At 39.0% G+C, this 17,253-nt stretch overlaps 1 protein-coding gene across 1 annotated transcript in view; it reads left to right on the top strand.

Annotated features, from left to right (window-relative positions):
* The first annotated feature begins 10,396 nt into the window (after window positions 1–10,396).
* RAB3GAP1 (RAB3 GTPase activating protein catalytic subunit 1) overlaps window positions 10,397–17,253 on the top strand; it is an 87,685-nt gene continuing 80,828 nt past the window's right edge. The window contains exons 1-3 of the mRNA XM_016206254.2: window positions 10,397–10,444; window positions 10,546–10,601; window positions 14,314–14,389. Of these exons, the coding sequence (XP_016061740.2) occupies window positions 10,427–10,444; window positions 10,546–10,601; window positions 14,314–14,389 (150 nt within the window). The 5' untranslated portion in view covers window positions 10,397–10,426. The remainder of the gene's footprint in view (window positions 10,445–10,545; window positions 10,602–14,313; window positions 14,390–17,253) is intronic.

Raw genomic sequence — 17,253 nt, 5'->3', positions numbered from 1 at the left:
GGCCCGCGCAGGGACTCGCTCGGACGCTCCCTCTGAGCCCAGCGCCGGGCAGCAGCCTGAAAGGACCCGGGACACTCGGGGAGGAACTAACCTGCCTGAGATCCGGGTGAGAGGTGGAGGGCGGCTTCCTCCCAGGCAGAAGGGCTGGCAGAGGCCGTGGCTCCTTTGGCGAGTCCTCCCAAACACAGCCAGCAGGCCGGCGCCATGTTTGAATCGTCAGCACCTGACTCTCACCTTTGGCCCCGCCCCGTGATTCCCGGAGGCCCCGCCCCTCCCCACCTGCAGCTCCTCCAGGCCATTTCCAGGGGCTTTTCTGTGCAAGTGGCCTCTCTAGCCTCATGCTTAGGACTTTCCTAAAATCTCAAATAAGCAGCAGCACGTCCCATACGTCTTGATTAGTGGCCCCAGGCCCTGCACTAGCGGCAGCTGCATTGGCTCATAGCTTGGCCTCTCCTGGACAACTCCAAGCCCAGCACAAGTAGCAGCCAACTACGGTTTGCTGTGTAGCTCATGCTGGGTGGCCCTGGGCAAGGCACTGGCACAGGCTGACTTTGCACCTCCCAGGAGGCCCCAGAGACAGTGCACCTGGTGGTCAGATTCGACCACGCTGGATTACAACCCTACCACATCCAGGAGTGACACTCAAGGGGCACACTTGGTGAACACCAAAGCTCCACTGAAGTAAATCCTGCTCCATAGGGGTGTCTCCAGCACAGCAGCTCTTTGGCTGTAGTTGCAGCTGATCTTAACAGCCGATTGGTCTGGAGGTCAATTCCTCCCAATGATGCCAACAGCAACCAAGGCTCAACTAGAACAGGACAGTGCACACAGCCCACACAGGGGAGCACCTAGAAGGCCCAGCTCAGGTGACTAGGGAGGCTGAGCCACTGGACCCTACAGGACACCTACTACACAAAGCCACTCTACCAATTCCAGGAGACATAGCAGCTCTACCTAATACATAGAAACAAACACCTGGAAGCAGCCAAAATGTGGAGGCAAAGAAACATGTCACAAAGGAAAGAACAGAAGAAATCTCTAGAAGAGGAACTAAATGAAATAGATCCAAGCAAGCTAACAGATACAGAGTTCAGAATTTTGTTTATAAGGATGTTTAAACATATTATTAGGGAAATAACTGAGAAAATTGATAACATAATAAAGTACCAATTTGAAATGAAGGCTACAGGAACTGAAATGAAGAATAATTTACAGGGAATCAACAGTAGAGTAGAGGATGCTGAGAATCAAATCAGCAATTTGGAACATGAGGAAACAAAAAACACTCAACCAGGAGAGAAAAAAGAAAAAAGAATCCAGAAATATGAAGATAGTATAAGGAGCCTCTGGGACAACTTCAAGAGGCCCAACATTCGTATTATTGGGGTGCCAGAAGGGGAGAAAGAGACCAAGAAATTGAAAACCTATTTGAAAAAATAATTACAGAAAACTTCCCCTACCTGGGGAAAGAAATAGACTTATAAGTCCAGGAAGCACAGAGGGTCCCGAACAGGAGGAACCCAAAGAGGCCCACAGCAAGACACATCATAATTAAAATGCCAAAGGTTAAAGACAAAGAGAGAATCTTAAAAGCAGCAAGAGAAAAGCAGTTAGTTACCTACAAGGGAGCGCCCATATGACTGTCGGCTGATTTCTCAACAGAAACCTTGCAGGCCAGAAGGGAGTGGCAAGAAATATTCAAAGTGATGAAAAACAAGAACATACAACTAAGATTACCCTACCTAGCAAAGCTATCATTTAGAACTGAAGGTCAGATAAAGAGCTTCACAGATAAGAAAAAGCTAAAGGAGTTCATCACCACCAGACCGGTACTACGTGAAATGTTGAAGGGTCTTCTTTTAGAAGAAGCTAATGAACAAAGCAAACTGACAAACAGAATAGACCCAGAGACACTGAAGCATGCAACAGATGGTCATATCTCAGAGGGAAGAGGGAAGGGGGTGTGGGGTGGAAAGAGATTAACCAAAAAAGTTATATGCATATATGCATAACACATGGACATGAACAATAATGGGGTGAAGACCTGGGGAGCAGGTGGGAGCAAGGTGGAGGGGGTCACTGGGGGGAAAATGGGACACCTGTAATAGTTTCAACAATAAAGATAAAGTTTTAAAAAAACAACACAATTTTTAAAAAAAGAAAAGAAGAAATATGACTGCTTGCCTGTGGTTCTATTACTTGTTTGGCCCCAAGAAACTGATTTGGGATAGCATTTTTACAGATTATGATTAAAGATGCTCCAGAACCGAAATTCTAATATTTCCATCTCCCTCTCACTCTGATCTTAGTTAAATATGGATTCTAAAACAGTAAGAAAAACAATTTTGTTTACACAGTAAAAACTAAGGAATGAGAAATAACAGTGATCAAGTCCTCCCTCTGGTGGTCACCACATTCACAAGCTTGCAGCTATTCAGCCATACTCCTGAGGACTTCAGTACCCCCAGGTTCTACTCTGTTCTCTGATGCAATAGACTCCCCTCCAGTTCACTCTATCCCCATGTCATTTCACGCTTCTATTATGACACTTAACAGAGTCAGGCTTGCTGTAGAGTTATTGTATCTCTCCAATAGATTCCAGTTTCTAGAGGACAAGGAATGCATTTTAATTATCTTTGTTTCCCTTATTGTGTTTATGTATTTTACACATAGAAGGTTCTCAGTGAATGTTTCTAGAGGAAAACAGTGGAGAACTGTACACAGTGGCATTTTGCTTACTGTAGTAAAAGCTCAAGTTCTCAGTAGAGCTATGTTTTTATGACATACTAGCTAGGTACAGAGGAGGAGAAATAGTTAAAGGAAACAACAGTAGCAAATGAGATGCTGTAGAGAGCTTGAAAGGAACTATAATTAATGTTTTAAATCCAGTGTTAGCTGTCAGAATACACTATGAATAAATTTGGAATGCCTGGCAACCCGAACGTATTGAGCAGGACAGGATGAGAGGATTTAAAAGTTCTAAAAGGAGCTTTTCTGCTGAGCGGCCTCCTCTGCATGTTAAGCTCAACCTGTTTGTCCCTTGCAGCACAGTTGTGGAACAAGGTGGAAGCTTTTTCAGGAAGATCATGAAAGGACTGGTTGCTTTTAAGGAACATAATCTTCTAGGACACTTTGCTCCAAATCTCTTTTCCACTTAGAAGGTAATGGAGGGAGCGGGGGGATGGAGGAAAGGAAGGAAGATAAATTGGGCATTTTAGTGGACTGAGAAGAGAGGCAAAGGGGATCACTGAGGTCTAAGAGGCATAGTAGCCTAGAGAGAGACCAGGATTTTCTGCGACTCTGAAGTGGGCAGGGCTACTGGTTTCATTAAATAGGAGTTCCGCAACTCAGAAAGAGAACGTGAGAAGAGACATTTCCAAAGCTATGGGATGGAGCCAAAAATGACAACCCTTAAAGCCTTGGCAAACAAATATGGTTGACGTCAGCCTCATCTGGAGAGATTTTATAAAAACACTGATTCTTACAATCTGACTGAAAAACAAATAGAAGATTTGAAAACATTCTTTATAGGAGAGAAATATGAATGGCCAACATACACATGTAAAATTGTTTAACTTCACCAAGGGTCAGGGAAATGCAAATTAAATCCCATTTTTTGTTTGGCATATTGGAAAAAATTTAAAAGGCTGGTAATATTAGATATATGAGAAAATGGATATTCTTACATAGTATTAATGGGTGTGTAAATTAGTAATGCTCATATTGAACATTGCAGTCTGGTGCTATCTGCTACAGCACAATTTTAAATGCACATACTATTCAACCTGTATTTCCATTTCTCAATATTCACCCTAGAGTAATTCTCACACATGATTACAACAATGCTGGCATAATAAATTTTTATCCTAGTATTCTTTTAAGAAAACTTTTATCTTGGAAAATTTCAAACATGCGAAGTAAACAGTGTAATATAATGAATCTCTATATACGTATCACCCATCCAAGAATGTTATTCATAGCTTTAAGCAGTAAACCATCTACGTGTCAAGCCATAGGAGACAAATAAATAAAAAGTAGTACACCTATGCCTTGAATTCTGGAAAGCTGTGCAGCAGTGTGAAAAAGGTGGAAAGAGCTTCACATCACGTCCTAAATGGGCACCAAGTCATATAGCTGAGTAAGGCATACACAGTAGTGTGATACTGATATTGTCACCCTCGAAAGGGTTCTCATGCCCCCCCCAATAGAAATCAGGAAAGGAGGCAAAACAGATTCAAAAGAAGAGATTTACTGAAAGCAAGGTGAAGGAAAGGAGAAAGGGGGGCAACTTGATGCACCAAGAGCACCACGCTGAAGACAGCGTGGCTCCCGACTGCTGCCAGGTCTGGCTTTTATAGGGCCGCTTCTTCATGCAGGCACAGAGGGGATTTCTTTGTTTTCCAGGTTCCCACCTTTGGCTGGTATCCACCCACCAGTGCAGGCGCAGAGCAGAGTTCTTTAAGGATTGCCTGAAGAGAAACTTTAAACTTATCTAGGAGATGCTTTAAAAAAACAACTGAAGAGCATTCCCATCCGTTTAAGAGAGGCTCAGCCTGAGCATCATGAGGAGGTTCAGGAGCCAGGCCCAGCATTTACTAGGTGTACGACTTGGGCAAGTTACCTACGCTCTTTCTGCCTTAGGTTCCTCATCTGTAATATAAGGATGTCTGAGAAGAACAGTATCTACCTCACAGGGTAATTGTAAGAATTAAATGAGCTAAAATGAGTAAAGCACTTAGAAGAATGCTTGTCAGATACTAAGTGCTAGACATTTTATTTCTGTAAAAAAAAGATTTAAAAAGGGTAAAACAATATATTTTATATAAACAAATAGTATGTAAAAGCACAGGAGAAGGTCTGAAAGGATTCACACTTAACTGGCATTAGTGATTTTATCTTGGGGGTACGGGAATTGAAAAGACAGTCAAGGAGGCCATTTATTTTGTGCATATGATATGAACCTTTTGTGAGAAGAAATTCCTATTACTTATACAGTACTTGCACATTTAAAATACAATTCCCAGGCTCTACCTTGTGATAGTGATTTAAGTATCTTCTACCAGGCAGTATATTGCTGTACATAAATGGACAAATGCAAGAACAGAGCTAAAAGAAAAATAGCAGATTAACTGCAGCACTACAGCAGAAGCAGTTGAGATGGAAATCAGTTCATTTAGTCTAGTTAGAAATAAGACTGATGTGAATGTTAAAAGGGACCTGTGGAGCAGATCAGCAAGCATTTGGAAATATTATTCATGTAAAAATAGTTAGTGGGACTTATAACAGTACAATACAAAGTAAGGTCACGATTAGGTTTAAGATTTTGCATTTATTAATCATCCGTGGCTAAAATAGTTCACTCTCCCTAATAAGGAAGCATTGGTGATTAAATAAGAATATGCCAGTGTAAAATAGTGATTAATTGTACACACACACACAGGCTTAGAAGAACATGCTTATTCTGTAAACTTGTACACAAGTCTCATGACTCTTCAATTAATTCTTTTGTTTCCCAGATTCAGAGTTCAAGAACCATGAAAACATTTTAAAAACAGAAACACATAGACTTGGGCAAACTAAGTCAACCTGCCAGCAAGTACTGTCCTTTCTGAATCTACCAGACAAGTTACAAACTTAAAAATTAGAACTAGCTGCTCTTGGCTTATTATTATCTAGAAGGACTTCAGTTACTTGATATTTGAAACTTCCTGAGGGCAGGCGCTTTGTTTTATATTTTCATTTCCCAGTTTCTGCACATAGCAGCTTCTTTTAACAAAGGTTTACTGAATGAAGAAATGACTGACTGAATGATGAGACTATGAAGATGGCATTACTTCTCTTGAAATTTTCTGAAGATTCCTTGACTTGTTGATTATACCTCTTTCTAGTTCAAGAAATAATGGACTACTTATTTAGAATATAAGATAGTGTATGTGTTCTGAAAGGTCACTTGAATATTTTCCTGCCTCTGATTTTACAAAGAGTTTTAAGAAGTTGGATAACCATGTTGCATCCCTTTCTAAACCATATTATAGTTCTTTATGTCTTATCTCAGATTGTGAGCACTTTGAGGGCAAAGATTATTCTTTGAATCCCTCCATAAGATTGACCACAGTCCCATGACAGTAGATACTGAAAAAATATTACTGAATGAATGAATAAATGCTGTCTGATCATTTTGATTTAGAGAATCTCTCTTTAAAGAGTTTCTTGTTCTCATAGCACGTCTTCCTCCTCCAGCTCTACCTTCTACTGCGATTGTTCTCATGGCAGCAGCGTTGAAATTCCTGATTCTCCCTGCGCAAAGGCCGTCAAAGTGGATGCGGACAGTGTAGTCCCATTGTTGTTGCTCCTCTCACAATGTTTACTCTCTCATGAAGACCTAATTAATCTGTTATGCCCCCACATTCCCCTGAGGACTAAGCCAAGGGGGATTTTCCAGGCTTCTTAAATTGCCTATGCCCCAAAATTCTCCCCATTGCCATTATTGGTAACGCCTTGAAGTAACTGAAAATTATGCCAGAGAGGAAACACATTTGCACAGAAAAGCCCATGCCTTTGGATGTGTAGCAAAATAGTTCCTAATATGGAAGAAACAAAATCTTTTCTGCTTTGTGAACCAGTGAAAATCTAATAAAAGTGTGTCTCCCCTGGGTACTTTACATCATTAGCATCCTGGCTTCATGCTTCTCTTTAACAAATAACTTATTTTAAAAGTTTCTCCAGAGAGAAGGCAAGGAGCCAAAAATATCTTGGAAGGAAACTTTACTTAGCAACCCAATAAGGCTGTTTCATACAGTTTCTAAAATTCATGCTGCCAAGTCTTTGTGATTTTTTAGTTTCTGATTTTGATATGTACTGAAACTTCTTCATGGCTAAGCAAGGAGAGAGAAAAAAGTAATGCCTTACATGTGAGTAGCACTTTATGGCTTTCATAGTACATTCATTATAAATGCTGCTACCAGAATTGATCACCTACTACATTCCAGGACATGTGCTAACCACTGTACACATGTACATAGAACTTAATCTTTACCACAATCCTATGAAGTAATAGGTATTACAAGTCCCATTTTACTAATGAAGAAACTGAGGTTTACAGGAATTAAATAACTTGCTCAAAGCCACATAGTACATGGCTAAACCTGGATTTGTCTAACCTTGAAACCTACAGACTTGCCCTAGCCCGTTTGGCTCAGGGCACATACCTTGGTTGCAGGCTCTGGCCCCCGGGGCTTGTGTGAGAGGCAAACAATCAATGTGTCTCTCTCACATCGATGTTTCTCTGCCTCTCTCTCTCTCTCTCTCTCTCTCTCTCTCTCTCTCTCTCTCTGTCTCTCCCCCTCCTTCCACTCTCTCTGAAAAGCAACGGAAAAAATATCCTCAGGTGCGGATTAAAAAAAGAAATTCAAACAAACCAACCAAAAATACCCTACAGACTTATTTCACTTGGTGACAATCTTAAAAATTAGTTAAGTGAACAAGTTACTCTTTTCCTTTCATATGTACAAATCTCCTGATGTTTATGTTCGCAGCCATCTTTTTCTTTCCTTCTTTCCCTTCTCAAAAAAAAAAAAAGCCAACCTCCACACATATCCTTCATTCCCTCCCAATACATGTGTCCTGAGTTCCTGGTACCACCCTGCTGCACAGCTCCAGGGAGGCTATTCAAGAGGCGATCTCTGTGGGTAGGCCGGAGGGAAGCCAGACTCCAGAATGCAAGTTTTGAGTTGTGCGACCACCAGCTCCATGGATTTCCTCCCCTCTCACCTTGTCAAGAACTCCCTCTCTCCTTCATCCTACTCCTGCTCTCCCCCTCCCCCCCCAGATTATTATCATCAGCATGCAAACTCATCTACAATTGACCTGTGAACAATGTGGGGGGTAGGGACTCCCAGCCCTGTGCAGTCAAAAATCCGGTATAACTTTTGACTCTGCAGTTGCCTTTTCACATTCACAGATTCAACCAACTGTAAATGGAAAACAGTATTTTTGATCCACAGTTGGGAATTCATGATTGGAAATGCAAAAATACTGTTTTCCATCTGGGGTTAGCTGAATGCTGTGCAAAATCCCTGGGTACAAAGGACTGACTATATTGAAAGAAATCTGTGTATAAGTGGACCCAGGCAATTCAAACCCGTGTTGCTCAAGAGTCAACTGTACTATCTTCTGCCTTAAAGACAAACAAACAAAAAAACAAGAAACAACAATCACCCTTGATCCTATATTCCTCTCTCGCTTAATTTTACAGCAGCAGTCAGTGTTTACCATCTTGAAACATTCTTCTTTCTTGGGTTCTGTGCCATTACTCTTTCCTAATTCTCTAGCTACTACTTTCTTCTCTCTGTCAATGGATACTTGTTGTTTTTAATCCATCTCTAAGTAGGAAATTTCTTCAGGCCTTTATGTGAGGCTCCTTTTCTTTCTATATTCTCTTCTTAAATTATCTCATCTATTCTTGTAATTTAAAATACTACCAAATTTACATCTTCACTTCAGGTCTTGCCTCTGAGTCTTATTATTATACCCAATTTTCTCCTTGACAACTCCCTTGTAATGTCTTACAAGCCTGTCAGACTTGCCAAACGAAACACTAGTTTCCTTGTTCCCATCTCAGGACATGGCATCATCCTCAAATAGCTGCTTAGGCAAGAAACCAGAAAGTTATCTTCAATTCCTTCCTTTCCCTTATCACTGCATTTAATTCATTATCAAGTCCTGTCTATCATATATCCAAAATACATATCAAATAAGTTCACCTGGTCTACTGACCACCCTAGTCAAAGTCTCCAAACCACAACTCACTGGATGCTTTACAGCAACCAGCTGTTCCTACTTCTTTTGTGCCACCTTCCAATCTATTCATATAGCATCCAGACTGTTACAAAATGTAAATTGAACCACATCACTCTCTTGCTTAAAACATTTTAGTGACTTCCATTGTACGTCAAATAAAGTTCAACCTTAGCCTAGAAGGCCCTTTAAGGTCTGGCCCATACCTACTTCTCCAATTTCATCGCAAACAGTGTGTTCAAGGTGTTTTTCTTTGGTCCATTATACAGATCAGAGTTTTCTACCATCGAGCCTCTCAGGACATGCTATTTCTCCTGCTTAGAAGCCTTACCCCCACCAACCTGGCTGCCCCCATCTTATCCTTCAGCTTTCCTCCAAAATTCTTCTTGTCAAGGTTACCATTGACCTCCACGTTGCTAATAGTGATGCTAACTCATATAACACCTCTTCTTTCTGTTCATTCAGCAAATTTCCAGTTTCCCTACTAGACTTCAAGAACCATTTCTACAATACATCTTCATATCCCCAGACCCTAGCATGGTGATTGGTTTGTACTGTAGTAGGTGTTGGATAAATGCTTGAAAATGATTGAAGGTGCAAGTTGAGAACTCTTGGGAAAGATTGATGCAGTAGTAACTCACAACCTCCCACCAGTGTAGTGGACAGAAATTAGAAGGCACATCAAGAGATAGGGTTCAAGGTTTGGCACTGGCAATAACTATCTGTTGTTAAAATTCTTCTGACTTTAGTTTCCTCATCTGTCCTAACTAGGTCACCAAATTTTGGTATCTCTAACTCTTAAGATTGAATTGTGTGTTGCTGATGCTGAATTTCTTAGTTGTCTACCCCCAAATTCTTTCTTATAGATTGCAAAACTCATTAAATAAGATTTAATTTTTTAAAACTGTTAATATGAAAAACTTCAGACCTAACAGAAGCAGAAAGTATAAACACCCTTGTACGTATCACCAACTTAAGCAATTACCTACTCGTAGCTAGTCTTGTTTTATTCCTAGCCCAACCTACTTCCCCCTCCTGTGATTTTCAAGCAAATCTTGGACATGGTATCACTTTATTTGTATATACCTCAGTATCTATGAGATATAATTATTAAGTGCTAGACAGAACACCCCCTCGATGGCTTAAAAAGTGAAGTGTTCATTGAACAGCACGTTGCTCTTCCTAGAAACCAGATAACTAGCATGATGATTTTTATTTCCTGGCCTAACTAACCCTGTCAATTCTTTGAGGGGGGTTCGTGGGGGAGGGTGGATAATAGAGCATCTAGGTCAGTGCCCCGCAATCAACAAAGAGAGAATGAATGAAAACTCAAAGTGCTTTAGGTTTTTAATACAATCGTACCCTGGGAATCTAGGACCTTGTCTTACCTCTTCGCTTCTGTTCCCTTCCTGAACTCATTATAGAAAAATTTCAAGTCCAAAGCACTTTTTAAATGTACTTCTTTCAGGCTAAGGACCCTTTCACAAGCAGGATTGACAGGGGGCGGTGCGTCCGGGGGCGGGGCTGCGCTAAGGCCCCGCCCCCGCGCCCTCGGCCCTTCTTTTCCTCCTCCCCTTCCCTTCCCACTCTTCTTCCCGGCAGCCCTAGCGCCCGCCCGGCGGTCCTCAAGATGGCGGCCGACAGTGAGGTGAGGTGTTGGCTCCCCACCTACCCTGTCTGTAAGTTCGCTCCTCGACGTCAGCGCCTAGGTGCTCAATCTCTTCTTTTTTCTCCTCCCTTTTCCCGCAGCCCGAGTCCGAGGTATTTGAGCTCACGGACTTCACCACTGCCTCCGAATGGGAAAGGTGAGTGAGGCGTGTCATTGGTTGTCAGTCCCTTGGGCCGCGGCGTCCCCCCGCTGCTTCCCCAGCCTAGGCAGACCACAGGTGACGCCACTGCTTTGGGAAAAGGAAGACGCAGGCGTCCCCGGTCTCCGCCGCCTCCCTTCTCTGGTCAGCTGAAGGCCTCTTCCGCGTCTCGCGTCCGACAAGCCCCGGCCCGCCCCGGTCAGCTGAGCGCTTGAGAGACCGGCTCTCAAAGTTTTGTTTATACTCACACCGCTTGCCTTAGACCTTGGTTGCTGCCCTCACGCACAAACAATTGCCGTGGCTACCACTTCCGTGCTGTTTTCATTTATGTTTAACTCGTTATCTGTCGTAAGCAATAAACTTCGCAGCTGCTCTTTTTCCTCCGGTGTGACGTTGGTGCTCCCTTCTCAGGAGGGGCCTCCAGCGCCGTTACCGGTGGTCGTCCCTCTGCCGCGCTCCAGCCCCTTCCATCCTGTCTTTTAGCACAAAAGAGCCTGCAGATGACTTTGGAACGCTTTGATTCAGGTGGTCACATTTCAGTGGGTAATGTGCCCAGGCTTCCTGTGCCTGGCAAACTCCATCAAACTGCTGAAACTTGTATCACCGGAATTAGTTGAAAGCCAAGTTTGTGGAGGAGTGATAGCTTAGATCAACCCTTCAGTTTTCTGGGTTTTGAGTTTTAGTTAGCTTGTTGCAACATTTTATAATCTTTCTGGTTGGGAGAGGAAATTCGAATGTCATGTCATTAGATGACATAGGAAAATATAAAAGATCCCTGCTGGGATAATAGTTTGTTTTGTGGCACCTTCCAAAAAAGAAAAGTCAGTAAGACATAACCACACTGGCAAGGCTTTATTGAGCAGATACTGTGTGTCCAGAATTATGCTATTGGGAAAGAACAAACACGAAACCCTTGATCCATATTTTAAAAAACAAACATCAAATAGTTAAATTGTAAGCCATCTGGCACTAACTATAAAAATAGCAGTTTAAGTGAGGATGATATTGTTGTGGATTAGAATTGTTGGAGATATTTTCCTAGAAAAGGTAGTAAATGAGCTGGGCCTTGGAAGTAAGAAGTGGTTGGTTAGACATGAGAAGGTACTGACATGAGTAGAGACAGGTGAAATGAACCTTTGGGACTTCATGAGGAGGTGCTTTACTGGAGTGAAGGTTACCTACTCTAGGGAAATAACCAAGGTTAATAGGGAATGATAGGACCAGGGTATGGACAGCCTCCACATCTAAATAAGGGAAATTCTAGATTTGGTGCTTTAAGACCAGTGAGTCTTAGAATTTAGTGTGCCTCAGAATCATTGTTTCTGATTACATCTGAGGTAGACCCCCAAAATTTGTGTTTCTAACAAGTTCCCTCTGGGAGAACACACTTAGATTGAGTCATCAAAGAACAATAGTGAGAGACACTTGATTGTAGAGTGGCAAAGTGATGTGAGAGGTCTTTCAGAAGATGAAGTAAAATTAAGGCAGGTGACTTTGATCCATAGTTAGGCTGGTAATTTGGATACTGGAGAGAGGATAGAAGGAAGGATTATAAGGCATTTGAAAGAAGATTTAGATTGATGCACTTGATGAAATGTAAGAGTAGAAAGAAGCAAACAGAACTGCAGCTTCTTGCCTGAAAGAATGAAGATAAGAAAGTGATAAAGTGAGAAGAGTGAAGTTTTAGACCTGTTGAATGTGAATTAATAACTTGATGTCTTGAAGGTAGGTAGGAAAGTGTAACCTGAATCTTGGAGGATGAGAGCTGGGGTGAGCGAGGAAACATCAGAATATTGAATGGAAAATGATCACCACCACCTAAATATTTAAAATATCCTGAGGTAGAATATTAAAATCCTTTAGCTCCTTATATGAAAATAATTGTTAATACAGTTATGAGTACTACCACAAAGTGGAACCTTTGGATATTGACTTTTATGCTCTTGTTTCTAGAGTGAAATAGTGTTTTGTGATTCATGGGAAGATGTTAAAAGACTTCGAAGTCTCTTAAACTTTGAGTTTAATGTTTGAATGAAAAGTTCTTCTTAGTATGTTATGAGCGATACAGTTTATTGAGAGGACTGACTCTAAACCCATACTCTCTTTTTATCATTTGTCCATTGAAGAAATATTTATTGTGCTCATGTTTCACGCACAATTCAGGGCATTAGGGATGTGAAGGTCAGTAAGAACAGGATTCCTGCTCTTACTGAATGTACAGTCTAGTAGAAGAGACAGGCATGAATCAAATAATAATAGAAATGAGTCTGTATTTACAATTGAAATAAGAGCTGAGAAAGGGAATAAACCTGGTTTCTTATAAGAGCATATAGCCATTAGACCTAATATAGAATGTGAAGTCAGAGGAAATGACCCTTTACCTGGATCTGCAGAGCTTTCAGGGATAAAATTATTAAATTTTTCTAGTCAGATCTCAATACTTTCAGGATAGAGTCCAATAGTAGAATTAAAAAGAAAGAAAAATCACCTGTAATCCTACCATCATTATAGTTACTGTTAATATTTTGAGAAAATTCCTTCTAATCTATGTAGTAAATTTTTGTATCAAACTATTTTAATACTTGTTCCATTTAACATATGAACATGTATTTCCTCAAGTGGTCTTTAAAACGTGATTGCTAATGGGTACATATTATTCCATTGAATAGATACACCATTCATTTACAGCTGTTTGCTGCAGTTGGACGTTAAAATAGGTTACTGATAATTGCCTTTTGACTGAACTCCCCCCAAAAGTGAATTAGTATATTAATGCCTTTAATTTTAAAGAGGAATTAATTAGAAGTTTGAATCATAAAAAGTGATTTATCATTACTGTCTTACAACAGAAATGTAAAAATTATTGTGTAATATCACAAGAAAAAACCTCTGATGCCTTGTATTTTGACTAGAATTAACCAATACTCTAGCAATACTAAGTAAGTGTTTTAGGAGAGCAATGTTGTTATATTGCATCATACTTACATAAGACGTCAGCTGCTTAGAGTAATAACAGGTCTTCAGAAAGTATCTAAACATTATTGCTGAGATTTGACAGTTTTCATTTGCTGATATTGAGCATATTGCTAGTCAGATTAATTCTTTTTTTAAAAAAATAGGTGTGCATGAAAATTGGAATTAAAGATGTGAATAATTATAAAATCTGTCAATTATTCCTTAAAGCTGACAAATGCACTTGCATTTTCTTGCCAGCTGTTCCTTAAAACTTACATTTTATATTAATGAGCAGTGTTCCCAAATGGTTTTTTGGGGGGGGAGTGGAGGAGGAATATCAGAGAATTCCTAAATCTTTAAAGGAAAAGTTAAATAGATCAGTTATTTTGAGGATGGGGAAAAGATTATGGTTTCATAATTATCTTTAATAGTATATCATGTTAATCTGTCAGTTTTTACTTCTGTCATGAATTTATTCATTTTATATAGACATTCTTAATTTATATTTTATAGCAGGCAGAATGCCTTTGTTGGGTAAGCAATAGACTTAAAAATCAAAATCTAAGGATTCTTGGGTTGAAGAAAATTATTTTCACTTTTATTCCATATGATAAATTAGACTAACAGTACTAAACTTATGGAGACTTCTCTGATAAAAATGTTTAAATATAAAAAATACTGTCTTAAAGAACTGTATAACAGTAGAATAAAATATGCAGTTACATATTTAGAAAGTTTTTTTGCTCCTTCCTAGGTTTATTTCCAGAGTTGAAGAAATCTTGAATGACTGGAAACTGATTGGAAGCTCTTTGGGAAAGCCACTTGAAAAGGTCAGATCTATTTGCTCATGTCTCTAAATGAGTATTTACTTTGAAACTTCTATTTTTAAACCCTTTGCTGCAGTTGGTACATTTGAATTAAAAGTTTTTTTAAGTTATGTATAATCTATGAACATAAAATGGTATCTGGAAGAATTTGGATTTGAATATGTGACATAATATATGAAAGGCATTTGTGAACTTTTTTTAAAATAAAACTTTATATGTACAAGGTCATTCTTTGTGAGTTATTTTGTTTCTCCTAATGTTTACTTCTCTCTTGCCTTATCCCTTAGAATGTCAGAAAATCTTTTTTAAAGTTTTTAGTTGGTTAGAGAAACACTACAGTTACCAAATTCCTGGGTAGAGTATTTTGCTTAATTAATGAGCAAAAAATCGTGGACTTAACAACTTACTGTAATAATTAGCGGCTATTTTACTCAATATTTGTGTTTTACAAATACCACTGATAATACTTGTTTTCCCCACCTCCTTTTTTTTTTTTTAAAACCTCAAAGATGTTTTGAGGATAAGAATGAAAAAAATAACTCAAATCTAAGGTACTGGTGGTTTTACTCATAAACTGTGCACAGATGATTACTGAAAAATACTGAGAATAAACCTAGATTTTTCTGTAGTTTGATAAAGGGAACTAACATTTTGATTTAGGCTTATGTATAGATGCTTCATTTGTTAGATTCATTCTTTTGAAGTAAAATTGATCATTTTTATTATAAATCCATTAGCTACAATTTATCCCTCTGTAAGGAACTCTCATTTCTCAATATTTGCTAGTTTTTTTCACCTTAATAGTGATGTTAACAGAATTTGAGTCTATGAAAGCATATCTAGGATATTTTTCTTTAGCTATGTAAATAAGAGCAGGAAAAGTAACACTACGTGTAGAAATCACATCATTTAGCCCTAGCTGGTTTGGCTCAGTGGTCAGAGTGTTGGCCTTTGGACTAAAGGGTCTCAGGTTTGACATACCTCGGTTGCAGGCTCGATCCCCAGCCCCAGTTAGGGCATGTGCCCAATCAGTGTGTCTCTCTCACATCTATGTTTCTCTCTCTGTCTCTTCCCCTCCCTTCCATTCTCTCTGAAAAATCAATGGAAAAAATATCCTCAGGCGAGGATGAACAACAACAAAATAAAAAGAGAAATCACATCATCTAAAGATATGCTGAAATTATAGAGTAAATTGACTTACTATTAAAATATTTTTATGATTACATTTTTAAATAAAGAAAATGTGAAGTTCTCAATTACAGATCATTCTATTTCACGTGAAACAAATACATAACAGCAATTGATACAGATGTCAGTAAGATTAAAGGCAAAACAAGCTGGGTATAACTGGAATGAAAAATGATTTGACAACCAAAAAGATAGTTAAGTTGGGTATTTTTGAGTTTTGATATTCCTCAGTTCTATGATTTACAAATATTTACTGAGTATCTGCTGTGTGTCAGATCGGAAGAAATAGTGAGCAAGATCCATGTTGCCGCTGAACATAAATTCTCATGAGAGAGAAAAGTAATAAACAAATAAGACTGAAATTTTAGATGCCAGATTTAGCTTTGGGATATAAGTTGGGTAATGTATTCAAAGTAGGTAGCATACTGACTGACATGTAGTAAGAGCTAAAGGAGTGTAGCTCTCCAACTCTCCTTCCTATAGATTATAGTAAATAAAATGAGATGTGGAAAATGTAAAGAGATTTCAAGGTGAACTATAAAGAAAGTTTCTTTAAAAGTTTCCTTGTAAAGAAAGTGTAAAGGAAAGGGATTCTTCATAGAAAAGAAGTTTAGGGAATGCCTTTATGAGATATTTTTACTTTATGTGAAGGACAGTGATTACCAATTTTCTTCTTTCATTGACAGAGAATTAAGAAAAATTATTTTTTCAAAATGCTTAATTATGAAGAATTTCAAACAAATAAGATACTGTAATTTAATGAACCCTTGTGCCCATTACCCAGTTTCAATAAAGAATATTCTACCATTTCTTGTTTCAGGAGTACCTCTATCACCTCCCCACCCCACCCCCACTAGATTTTTTTTTAATAATTGGTTTTGGGGGGATAAAATATACATACATTGTAATGCACAAAACTGCTTAATTTTGACAAATGTTTATATCATTGTAACACTCTTCACTCAAGATAATGGATATTTCTGTCACCCTAGAAAGGTCCTAGTGACCCTTTCCAGTTAATTCCCATGCTTCTCAGCCATGACCCCTAGGCATCTACTGTGTTTTTTTTAAACTATAGATTACATTTGCCTGCTCTAGAAATTCATATATATATATGATATCATACAGCATATACTCTTTGTGTCTGTTTTTTTTAAACAGAATAGTTTTGACATTGTTCTAGGGTGTCACATGTAACTGTTTTTATTTGTATGAATATACCACAAACTGTTTCCCTTGTTGACAGATATATGGGCTATTATGAATAAAGCAAAACATTCTTGTATGAGGCCTTTTGTGGACATATGTTTTTATTTTTCTTGGGTAAATACTTAGGAGTGGCTTTATAGGGTCATAGGATAGTGTATACTTTATGGTTCACTATAAGAAGTTGCTGAAACTTTTTGTACCATTTTAACCCCCCCACCAGCAAATATATGCGAGTTTAGAGTGGCTGCACATTCTCACCAACAATTGGTTTTCAGTGTTATAAATTTTAGTCATCCTAATGGATATGTAGTTTGTGGAATTAATTTGTATTTCTCACTCTGGTTTTAATTTGTATTTCTGTGGTGAATATTGGTATTAACCACTTTTTTAATGTGCTAATTAACCATTTGTATGTGTCTTTGTGAAATCTCTAAGTTTTTTTGTCCATGTTTTAAGTTGGCTTGAATTTT

The sequence above is a fragment of the Miniopterus natalensis genome, chromosome 8 (assembly GCF_054644295.1).
Source record: "Miniopterus natalensis isolate mMinNat1 chromosome 8, mMinNat1.hap1, whole genome shotgun sequence".
NCBI classification, from domain to species: domain Eukaryota; kingdom Metazoa; phylum Chordata; class Mammalia; order Chiroptera; family Miniopteridae; genus Miniopterus; species Miniopterus natalensis.
This window is presented reverse-complemented; position numbering and strand designations above follow the sequence as displayed.